Below are 12161 nucleotides of genomic sequence, written 5' to 3'. Positions count from 1 at the left end.
TTGAGAGCAAATGGCAGATCTTAAACTGTGACAGGGCAAGCTATATTATTATTATTTTTGGGGGGGGGTTTACAAGACAGGGTTTCTCTGTATTGTTTTGGAGGCTGTCGGTCCAGCCCGGCCTCGAACTCACAGAGATACGCCTGCCTCTGCCTCCTGAGTGCTGGGATTAAAGGTGTGTGCCACCATTGCCCGGCCTCAAGCTATATTATTTAACATACTGTTATAAACAAAGATACCTTACTTATGCCCACTCTGTAATAAGGTGTTTGCTTTTTGGACATATTAGTATCTTTTACTTGCACCTTGGTTTTTTTGTTTGTTTTGTTTTGTTTTGAAATCTAAACTGAGAAATTTTAACACTTGGTTCATGTTTGTTCCCAGAAAGACTTCAGTGGGAAATGTTTGTAATTGGCTTAATGTGATGAGTACAGCCTTGTCTTCCTCATAAAAATGGGTTCTCATGGTTTCCAGACTGATACAGGGAGTCAGCTCAAGTTTCCACCCTAAAGGAATTGCCAGGGACCAGGCAGGCTACCTGAATCCATTTTCAGCCCATTTTCTTTTAGATGCCATTCTTTCATGTGAAATTCTCTTAATTTTAGGAAATTAATATGGAAACCAAGTAAGAGTTATCTTCTGAAACATCACAATAGTTACTCCTTTACTTTCCATTTAGTATGGATGACCTTGGCTTAATAGCGAAATTTTATAGTTGATATTAAAGTGAGGCCTTGCCACAGGCCTAAAAATAATAAAGATTTGAATGAAAAATAAACTGCTATAGATTTACACTGTATTTTAAGATAATTGTAACTATCTTTGGAACTTTTATCATTTCATTTAGCATCATTAAGATTTATTGATATACCCTGCTTTGATATCAACAGTATGTATAATGAAGTTTTTAAAAAATAGGTCATGAGTTTGGCTAAAAGGGATGAATCAAATATCAGGGATGGATCTAAGTAACTTTATACTAAGTATTGAATTGGGTTTTTTGTTTGGTTTGTTTTTGTTGTTTGGTTTTTTGTTTGTTTGTTTTCTGAGACAGGATATCTCTGTATAGCCCTTGCTGTCATGGAACTCTCTGTAAACCAGGCTGGCCTGGAATTCAGAGAGATCCATTTATCTCTTCTGCCTCCAAAGTGCTGGGATTAAAGGCATGCACCACCACCACCCAGCAAAGTATAGAATAGTTAAATGTAAGTTTTAAACTTATTAAGCAAAAATCTTTTTTTTAAAACAGAATTACTGAGTTGATGGGTTATGAACCAGAAGAACTTTTGGGACGCTCAATTTATGAATATTATCATGCTTTGGACTCTGATCATCTGACCAAAACTCATCATGACAGTAAGTGCAATAGAGGAACTCAAGGAGTTAAAGTCCTGCAGTCTGTCCTGTTTGTACCTCTAACTTTCTAGTTAAAATTACCACCCAGTCTTCTTAGACCAAGAGCATCCTACAGCCCCTTCGCAGGATGTCTTGATCATGAAATTATTGTTTTGTTATAAATATTAATGAAAAATAAAATCAATAATACATAAAGCATCCCATAAAAGTCAAATATTATAGATTATCTAGCTTACATACATCTACATACATATGTACTGAGATCAGTGGTTGGTCAATAGAAGGTAGTCACAAAGCATTTGTTCATGAATTAGTGAATGGGATTAGTATACACTAATAACTGACACCCTTGACATATACTAGGTTTCTGAATTTTACTCAGATGAATCTATAACACTAAAGTAAGTTAAACTTCACAATTCCTCACTTGTCTGTTTAATCTGGACCTAAACATGACTTCCCAATATGATTGAGGGTAGTGAGTATCACTGAATTAGTGTAATTTGCCTTGAACTACAGAGTATGCTTAAGTTGTAGTCAGAGCATGGATACTCATGATGGCATCATCATGATTGATTTACTACATTCTCTTAAGTCAGTAATTAGTTTAGACTGCATGAATTGCCAGAAGGCTACAGTATGACATGAACTTATATATTCTAATGTTCTGAGTATAATTTTTTACAGTGATTGGTTCTCAGGTGCTTAAGGAAAAGGTGGTACCATTTTCGTTTCTTTTTTGAGACAGGGTTTCTTTGTGTAGCTTTGTAGACCAGGCTGGCCTCAAACTCACAGAGATCTGCCTCCTGAGTGCTGGGAATAAAGGCGTGCGCCACCACTGCTCAGCTCCATTTTCTTAAATGTACCCTGTGATCAGTCTCTAGTCTGACACTTTAACCATAAGTCATTAAAGGAACTTCCGACACCCTGTCCCTCACTCCTGGCTTTCATTCTTTTACAATAAGATAGGAATTTTCTTTGAGGTTTATTTTCAGGTGTGTTTGGTCTTTATCAGTTTAAACAATCACAACTATTTATTTAAATATCTCTCCCTTAAAAACAAAAACAAACCAACAGAAATGATCCAGTCAAGCATGGCAGCATAAGCCTTTACTTCCAGCACTGGGGAGGCAGAGGCAGGCAGATCTCTGGGTGTGAGACCAGCCTGGTCTATATAAGGAATTTCGGGACAGCCAGGGCTACATAGAGAGACCCTGACCTAAAAAAAAAAACAAAAAACAAGTCTACATTCACCACTTTTTTTTACTGAAAATTCAGTTGTTTTCTTTGAAATCCTTTCTTATCCCTAGTGTTTACTAAAGGACAAGTCACCACAGGACAGTACAGGATGCTTGCCAAAAGAGGTGGATATGTCTGGGTTGAAACTCAAGCAACTGTCATATATAATACAAAGAATTCTCAGCCACAGTGCATTGTGTGTGTGAACTACGTTGTGAGGTAAGATTGGAAAGAGACACTTTTTTCATTTGTGTGCCTTTATTAAGAATGGATAAAATGATAAAAACTGAGTTTTATTTTTACTTTTCTTCTTCTATTGGATTATGATTTATACTCTGGCCCACCTTTCCAAACCAGCTATTCCTGTGATCCCACAAAAGAGTATCATTTTTTTTATCAGTCTATGGATCTGTTTTTCTGGTAGTTCTGTTTCAAGCAGCTACTATCCTGGGGCCAAGAAGGTTCTGTGAAGGTTAAATGACTGTCTTCTAGGAAGGCACTATGACAGGCTATATATTGTGACATGGGACTTTTATTATAGTCATGAATGCTGTAAGTTATTTCAGTAAGCTCTGCCCCATTTAGTCACTCTTTGTATTATGAAAACATTCTAATTTAATTGCCGAGCAGAACTCTCTAGTGTGAATAGCTCATTTTCCAATGTTCCATACCCTTTATCTTCTTTTTCCTGTCTCACTGAGTAGGCCTGACTGGCCTAGAACTCACTGCAGACCAGACCAGCCTTGAATTTTCAGCTGCCCTGTGTAGGTAGCAACTTTCACAGATGCTACCAAAATCCAGGTTGTGAGGAATTTGGCCATTGTTTTTGTTCTTACAACTTCTAGTTTTCTGTTGTTTCTTTGGGGGGGTGTTTTTGGTACTAGGATCAAACTTCATGCCTTACCACTTCTAATCCCAAAGAATCATCTTAGTTCCAAAGAGTTCTTTTGTGATTTTTGCCTTTATGTAAAACTATTCTTCCTCTCCCAGTCTGCCTCATGATTGTTACTTGAACCCAAATTCCAGCTTGCTCTCCTTTCTATGAAACATCCTTTCTCCATTTTAGGAGTGATCACAGTGTATTGTGATCTTATCCATTTCACATTGGATATAAACTACTTGAAGGCAAGAGTTGTATACATCAGTCTTTGTATTCTTTAAACAGAAGTGTTTTTTTTAATATCTTTGAACATATAATAGGTTAGCTAAAAGTACCCTGATGCCAGACCTGGGGCTGGGTGGTGGTTCATCATCCCTTTCCCTCTTCTTTCCTCTCTTATGAGTGACATCACTATATTATTTCCACCAAGAAAAAAAGAAGACTCCTCTCATAAAGACTGTGGTCATTAGCATTACACTGTAAGATCATCTATAGACCATGTCGAATGTGTTAATGCTGAAGAGTAATTTTGTGTCCTTTTTATTGTATGCTTTAGCACAAATGTCTTAATCTGCTTGTGTTGTGAGTGTTCTTGTAACCACTATTCTCAAAGAGTGTTTCAATTCAAATAAGTTGAATATTTTAATTAGTGGATTTTATTTAAATTTTTATTTTCATATTGGTGGTTTTGGGTGGGGGGTAATTAGAGACAGGATTTCTCTGTGTAGCTTTGTAGACCAGGCTGGCCTCTAACTCACAGAGATCCACCTGCCTCTGCCTTCTGAGTGCTGGGACTAAAGGCATGCGCCATGACCACCTGGCTTCATATTGGTGTTTTAAAACAATATACATTTCTCAATAGTAGAATGCTTTCCTAGTGTACAAAGGTCTTGGGCTCAACCATTAGCACTGGGGAGAAAAGGAAATGTAGCAAATATGCATAAGAGATTATTCATCTCAAAGAATGTTAACATGCTTTTTTTATAAAAGCATTTTATAAAGGATAATTTAAGAGACAAGGTCATACCATCATCATGTCAAGTGCTAATTTACAAATACTAATGTTTCCTTTTTTGACAGTGGTATTATTCAGCACGACTTGATTTTCTCCCTTCAACAAACAGAATGTGTCCTCAAACCAGTTGAATCTTCAGATATGAAAATGACTCAGCTGTTTACCAAAGTTGAATCGGACGATACAAGCTGCCTCTTTGATAAGCTTAAGAAAGAACCTGATGCTCTAACCCTGCTGGCCCCAGCTGCTGGGGACACAATCATATCTCTGGATTTTGGCAGCGATGGTGGGTACTTAGTCTGTCCACCTCTCCAGTTGTGTCTGCTGCTTCCTGTCCTGGTTTACTTTCTTGGCTTACATATTTGCATGATGCTTACACTTTTTTTTATAGTATTTCAAAAGTATTGTTTAATATATTTCTGAAATTTCATAGCTTTCTTACTTCATTTTTGTGTTCTGTTGGGAGCTGCAGTTCAGAGTGCCCTGAAGGTACTATCTATGACTGTTAAAATTCTGATGTTCTTTAGATTGATGAAATTGTTCTTCTACAGACACAGAAACTGAAGATCAACAACTTGAAGATGTTCCATTATATAATGATGTAATGTTTCCCTCCTCTAATGAAAAAATAACAAATATAAATCTGGCAATGTCTCCATTACCTGCCTCTGAAACTCCAAAGCCACTTCGAAGTAGTGCTGATCCTGCATTGAATCAAGAAGTTGCATTAAAACTAGAGTCAAGTCCAGAGTCACTAGAACTTTCTTTTACCATGCCCCAAATTCAGGATCAGCCAGCAAGTCCTTCTGATGGAAGCACTAGACAAAGCTCACCTGAGGTGGGTACCATGATGAAAGAAAAGGTCAAGGGTAAATACGCCTGATATTGATTGATGGTTCTCAAAATCCAACAGAAGTAGTTTTTTTAATATCTATGTTGAACCAGGGCTGAAAGTGTCACAAACAGCTGTTTCCAAATCCAGAGCAGTTCGGTTTCAGAGCTTTCTACTATTAACCCTGTGCTTGGGAGCAGGGAAGCTTCGATCTGAACTTTGTAACTGGGCTAGTGAAGCACAGCTAAGTCTGAATTCTATATTACACTCAAACCATTTTGGAGAATATACTCTGCTTTGATGACTTGCCCAGCACAGAAGTATTTGATTGTTATTGCTGTAATGAAAGATAAGGAAAAGCAAATTGTTATGCTTAGTATACCAAGCTACAGTATTTTTATTGAAATTCTTACCATTAACTCCTAACATGATATAGTAGGCATTTAAGATTCCAATGAAAGTATCTAGTTAATTGGATAGTTAGGTACCATTGTAGAACTTGAATTGTTTGGTGAATTTTATTCTTTAGAATTAACAAATTTGGAGGGGGGGTGTTGGTTGGTTGGTTCTGGGTTTTTTTGTTTTGTTTTGTTGGGGTTTTTTTTGTTTTGTTTTGTTTTGTTTTTTGAGACAGAGCTTGGAGCTCACTTTGTAGACCAGACCAGCCTCAAACTTATAGATTCTTCTGCTTCTGCCTCCCGAGTGCTGGGATTAGAGATGTGCTCATCCACAGCCTACTAAACAAATCTTTTTATCATAGTTTTTATTTTTTATTTTTTATTTTTTTGGGGGGGTTTACGAGACAGGGTTTCTCTGTATTGTTTTGGAGGCTGTCCATCCAGCCTGGCCTCGAACTCACAGAGATCCGCCTGCCTCTGCCTCCTGAGTCCTGGGATTAAAGGCGTGCACCACCACTGCCCGGCTTATCATAGTTTTTAGTTAGACAAAACTTTATAATTTTTATAATGTCTATTTGCCTGAAACTTATTAACAAGAAAACCTAAGGACTTCTTCAGAAAAATAAACACTCCTAACTCCTTTCACAGCCTAATAGTCCCAGTGAATATTGTTTTGATGTGGATAGCGATATGGTCAATGTATTCAAGTTGGAATTGGTCGAAAAACTGTTTGCTGAAGACACAGAAGCAAAGAATCCATTTTCAACTCAGGTATGTTGCCTCACTTATTTTGTATTTTATTAATTTTTAGTCCAAAGTGACTGGGTTTAACTTGTCTTTCTTTTACAAGATGTGGTCATTATGAAAACCCCTATTTATTTATTTGCAAGGACACCGACTTAGATCTGGAGATGCTGGCCCCCTATATCCCGATGGATGATGATTTCCAGTTGCGCTCCTTTGATCAGTTGTCACCATTAGAGAGCAATTCCTCAAGCCCTCCAACTGTGAGCACGGTGACAGTGTTCCAGCAGACCCAGCTACAGAAACCTGCCATTGCTGCCGCTGCCGCCACAACTGCCACCACCACTACCACCGCCACCACTGACGAATTAAAAACAGTGACGAAGGACAATATAGAAGACATTAAAATACTGATTGCATCTCCATCTTCTACCCATGTACCTCAAGAAACGACAGCTGCTACAGCATCAGCATACAGTGCTCCTCCTCACAGTCGGACAGCCTCACCAGACAGAGCAGGAAAGAGAGTCAGAGAACAGACAGAGAAAGCCCATCCAAGGAGCCCTAATGTATCTGTCACTTTGAGTCAAAGGTATTTATTTGGACATGGTTCTTCTGTCATATTCTAATACATAGGTGATGTTAAATGATTTCTAAACATACAGCCATCTTTCTGACATGTGCTCTAAGGAACATCATAAAGTTACCTTATAACTTCCCCACACAATCCTATCAGTTGTCCAAATGTAGAAGGTCAGAAGGATATCTTCCAGTACCTCTACAACTAAGTCCAGCTGGTAAGTTATAAATGTAGGTATTTATACCTAAAGAAAAGCCCTTCAGCTAAATGTTTCTTTCCCATTCCAGAATGAGACTGGTAGTGTTTAGTCCTCACTGGTAAATATGGATATTTGCAGGCTTTCTTTTTAATATCTTGTATATAATTTTGAGTCTTACACTTACTGTTATTCTTCCTTGCATATTTTTGTGTTATCATTATTATAAAGAAAATAAGCTTTGTTTAGATCTACCAAAAGTCCTAGAATGACTTACAATATTGTTTCTGTGGAATGAAGCAATGTTTGAGCAAATATTTAGAATTTCTGTATATAATATGTAATGGTATTTGATGTGTTTTAAATTTGAAGCTGTACCTAAAAGTAATTTTCACTAATTGAGTGGAAGAAAAATGATTCCTTCTGTTCTGTGCCTAGACAGAGCAAGCTGCCCCTGACAGCAAAAGGACTCTGCTGTAACTGGGCAGACCTTTGTTCCCCTTATCAATCCTCCTACTGAAGTGCTAGGTCAGCCCAGCCATTTTCTCTTCCTTCCTTCCTTCCTCCCTCCCTCCCTTCCTTCCTTCCTTTCTTTCTTTCTTCCTCCCTCCCTCCCTTCCTTCTTCCTTTCTTTCTCTGTGGCTTTGGAGCCTGCCCTGGAACTAGCTCTTGTAGACCAGGTTGGTCTCGAATGCCTCTGCCTCCCAAGCACTGGGATTAAAGGTGTTTGCCACCACTGCCTGGCTTAGGCCTGCCATTTTCTAAAGCTAGGAAAAACACTTGGGGCTCTAGATGAATTCAGTATTTCCAGTTGGGTATAGTAATATATGCCTTTACTCCAGGCTCTCAGGCAGCTGAGTCAGGAGAAGCTTAAAACCAAGGCTGAGTAGTGGTATACACACACACCAAATAAGCAGATATAACAGTACAACCAGATGATATTTACATGATAGACTGAATTACATTTCATGAACATAATATATTTACATAAAGATTTTTAACAAGCTTGCTTATATACTACATGGTTTATAAATATTTTAAAATTAAAAACATACATTTATAGAACCATTAGTCACATATGAGTTAGCCATTTGGCTTTCTGTTGGAAAACCAAAGCAAATACAAGAAACTTAACTGACTTCATAATAGTTCCTTGTTGCCTAATATTTCAGATATAGCAACTCAGATATATTGGTCAGTATTGAGGCCAGACCAGTATAGTGCAAAGGTCACTGTGGAGGAGATAGGTATGTGAAGGCCTGGCATGTACTTCCATGGCTATAATTAATCAGCAGTGGGACTTAGAGCACACTACCTCACTGGCCTCAGTTTCTCATTTATAAAATGGTTATGAAGTACCTGTCATATCCATCCTTGGATGTTACAGTAAGGTTTAAATGAATGTAAATTTTCTTTGGTTGTTTTGTTTTTGAGGCAGGTTCTTACTATGTAGTCCAGGCTAACCTTAAACTTAAAATGTAGCCAGGTTGTATTGAAACAAGGATTATAGGTACATAACTCTGCATCCAGCTAAAACAATTATAAATTGAAAATACTATACAGAAACGTCTTGCATTTCAGTAGTCCCTAAAACATGACTCCACTGAACAATAGTGGGCTTATATAGAATGGTTGTTTTTTTCTTTTCTAGAAATACTGTTCCTGAGGAAGAATTAAACCCAAAGATAATAGCTTTGCAGAATGCCCAGAGAAAGCGAAAAATGGAACACGATGGCTCCCTTTATCAAGCAGCAGGAATTGTAAGTGTGAGTGGTGTGTTGTCTTCCAAATAAGTACTAAAGTTGTATTTTCAAAAGCTACCATGGTACTTTTTTTTTTAATTTATATTTAATGAATAAATTCTGGTGTGAAAAACACAAACCTAGCAGATAAATTGAGAAGAAGTAAAGTTTGCCCATTACTTAACCCTCAGTATCACCACCACTCTCATTTTCATTTCAGTAAATTACTTTCCTAATTACCAAAACACTGGGGCTGGAGAGATGGCTCTGTAGTCAGGAGTACTTACTGCTTCTCCAAAAAATCCAGGTTCAAATCCCAGCACCCATGTTAGTGGCATCTTGTTTTGCCAGTGAACTTGTGGTGGCCACACCCTACGGGTGTGACTTCAGGTGTTCAAACGTGACCCTTTATAAGGTACAAGTACACTGACAAAGCAAGATGCCACTACAGTGATCACAGCCCTCTACAACTCCAGTTCCAGCAAATCCAATCGGATCTTCTGACCTCTGCTGCACCACACACCTGTGGTGTCCAGACATACACACTGGCAAAACACCCAGACACATAAAATAAATCTAAAATATTTTTAAAAGAGGCACTATGTTTTGGGAACAGTTGAGGCTAGCTTATCCATAGAACACATTGACTGAAAAGTATTTCAAAATATTAGCAATAAGGGGGAGTAAATGGCTTTATCATAATATTATAAGAATAAGTGAAAGATTACTACAGGAAAAATTTAAATTCTAAAGCATTGTTTAAGAAACTGACTTATAGGTTGCTATTAAATGTATGCTGACTGCAAGGTTTTTTATTGTAAGCAATTCAATATACTAAGTGCTAACTTTATTCTTTTTTAGGGAACTTTATTGCAGCAGCCAGGTGACCGTGCTCCTACTACATCACTTTCTTGGAAACGTGTGAAAGGTTGCAAATCCAGTGAACAGAATGGAATGGAGCAGAAGACAATTATTTTAATTCCCTCTGGTTAGCTTGTTCTTTCTGTTCTTAACCAGCACAAGGGAAAGTTTAAACATGAGATTATTTTAAGAGTCTCCCCTCCCAAGGTTTTGGTACCTTAGGAAGACTAAAAAGTGGCTGGGTGGTGGTGGCACACACCTTTATAAAGAAAAAGAGGGGGCGGGGGAGAGGGAGGGAGGAAGGAACGAACGATGAAATACAGTAGCATTTCATCTGCTGGCAGCAATTGAAATCCAGGGGTTACACATTTCAGAGCAGACTCTGCATAAACATCCTGACAGCAGAAATTAACTTGATTACACTTTCTTGTTTGCATAGCTGAGGGCTTGCCCCATAGGCTAAAGAAAAGAAAATGCTTCCAGAAATTTATTTTATTTTACCCAATACCTACTGCAAAATAGGTGTTTAATGAATTTAATGATACTTAGGTATCTTTTGTTTTTCAGATTTAGCATGTAGACTGCTGGGGCAATCAATGGATGAGAGTGGATTACCACAGCTGACCAGCTATGATTGTGAAGTTAATGCTCCCGTACAAGGCAGCAGAAACCTACTGCAGGGTGAAGAATTACTCAGAGCGTTGGATCAAGTTAACTGAGCTTTTCATATCTCATTCCTTTTGATTACTTCCCTTTTTTTTTTTTGTTATTGTTATTGTTTGTTCGGGGTTTTTTTTGTTTGTTTCTGTTGGTTATTTTTGGACACTGGTGGCTCAGCAGTCTATTTATATTTTCTATATCTAATTTTAGAAGCCTGGCTACAACACTGCACAACTCAGATAGTTTAGTTTTAATCCCCTTTCTACTTAATTTCCATTAGTGCTCTTTTTAATATGTTCTTTTAATGCCAGATCACATTCACATTTCCTCAGTGTTCTCACCATTGCATTGCAGTAGTGTCATTTAAAATGCACCTTTTTATTTATTTATTTTGGTGAGGGAGTTTGTCCCTTATTGAATTATTTTTAATGAAATGCCAATATAATTTTTTAAGAAGGCAGTAAATCATCATGATCATAGGCAGTTGAAAATTTTTTACTCATTTTTTTTCATGTTTTACATGAAAATAATGCTTTGCCAGCAGTATATGGTAGCCACAATTGCACAATATATTTTCTTAAAAATACCAGCAGTTACTCATGCAATATATTCTGCATTTATAAAACTAGTTTTTAAGAAGAAATTTTTTTGGCCTATGAAATTGTTAAGCCTGGATCATGACACTGTTGATCTTATAATGATTCTTAAACTGTATGGTTTCTTTATATGGGTAAAGCCATTTACATGATATAGAGAGATATGCATATATCCGGAAGGTATGTGGCATTTATTTGGATAAAATTCTCAATTCAGAGAAATTATCTGATGTTTCTTTAGTTACTTTACCACATCAAAAGAGAACAGTCCCCTATGTAGTTATGAAAGCTTATGCTAATATTGTGTAATTAATATTAAACATAAATGTTCTGCCCACCCTGTTGGTGTAAAGACATTTTGAGCATAATGTAAACAACAAAAAAAAATCATGGATTGTTAGTAAACTTGCCTAGTATGTTAATTTGTTCAAAATATGATGTTTGGTTTATGCACTTTGTCGATATTAACATCCTTTTTTCATATAGATTTCAATAATTGAGTGATTTTTAGAAGCATTATTTTAGGAATGTAGAGTTGTCATAGTAAACATCTTGTTTTTTCTATGTACATTGTATAAATTTTTCATTCCCTTGTTCTTTGTGGTTGGGTCTAACACTAACTGTACTGTTTTGTTATATCAAATAAACATCTTTTGTGGACCAGGCCCCCATGGGTCAGCCTTTATGTTTAAATAAAACATTTCAGCATTTCCAGGTCATAAAATGATTTCCCCCAATTTAAGTTCTTTATAAAAGTTACATTGTACATTTCTACATTCATTTTTGCTATTATCTAATGTATGATGTGTTCCCAAATGTCATGTTAAGTAATGACAAATCATAATATTGCACTGTAAAGAGAAATTTTTTTAGAAATTTGCCATTATAAATTTATAAGTCTATTAAAATAAAAAAACATAAAACTTCAGTATTTTCAGTATTCATGAATGGAATACATGAAACAAGTCATGACATCATTATTATATACTGTTGTAAGGGCTCCAGGCTCCTCTACATTCCTAATCTGTCCCCATTAACAGATAAATAAAGCTAGAGATGAAA

At 36.8% G+C, this 12161-nt stretch overlaps 1 protein-coding gene across 2 annotated transcripts in view; it reads left to right on the top strand.

Moving 5' to 3' along the window:
* The window catches only part of Hif1a (hypoxia inducible factor 1 subunit alpha), a 44498-nt gene extending 32734 nt beyond the window's left edge, over positions 1-11764 (top strand). For both annotated transcript variants that reach the window (XM_040742934.1, XM_040742933.1), the window contains exons 7-15: positions 1250-1356; positions 2667-2814; positions 4556-4776; positions 5042-5328; positions 6369-6491; positions 6611-7056; positions 8892-9000; positions 9844-9970; positions 10411-11764. In XM_040742934.1, the coding sequence (XP_040598868.1) occupies positions 1250-1356; positions 2667-2814; positions 4556-4776; positions 5042-5328; positions 6369-6491; positions 6611-7056; positions 8892-9000; positions 9844-9970; positions 10411-10562 (1720 nt within the window). In that variant the 3' untranslated portion in view covers positions 10563-11764. The remainder of the gene's footprint in view (positions 1-1249; positions 1357-2666; positions 2815-4555; positions 4777-5041; positions 5329-6368; positions 6492-6610; positions 7057-8891; positions 9001-9843; positions 9971-10410) is intronic.
* Positions 11765-12161: the final 397 nt, after the last annotated feature.

Source organism: Mesocricetus auratus, unplaced genomic scaffold, assembly GCF_017639785.1.
Source record: "Mesocricetus auratus isolate SY011 unplaced genomic scaffold, BCM_Maur_2.0 Super-Scaffold_15014, whole genome shotgun sequence".
Classification (NCBI taxonomy): Eukaryota; Metazoa; Chordata; class Mammalia; order Rodentia; family Cricetidae; genus Mesocricetus; species Mesocricetus auratus.
This window is presented reverse-complemented; position numbering and strand designations above follow the sequence as displayed.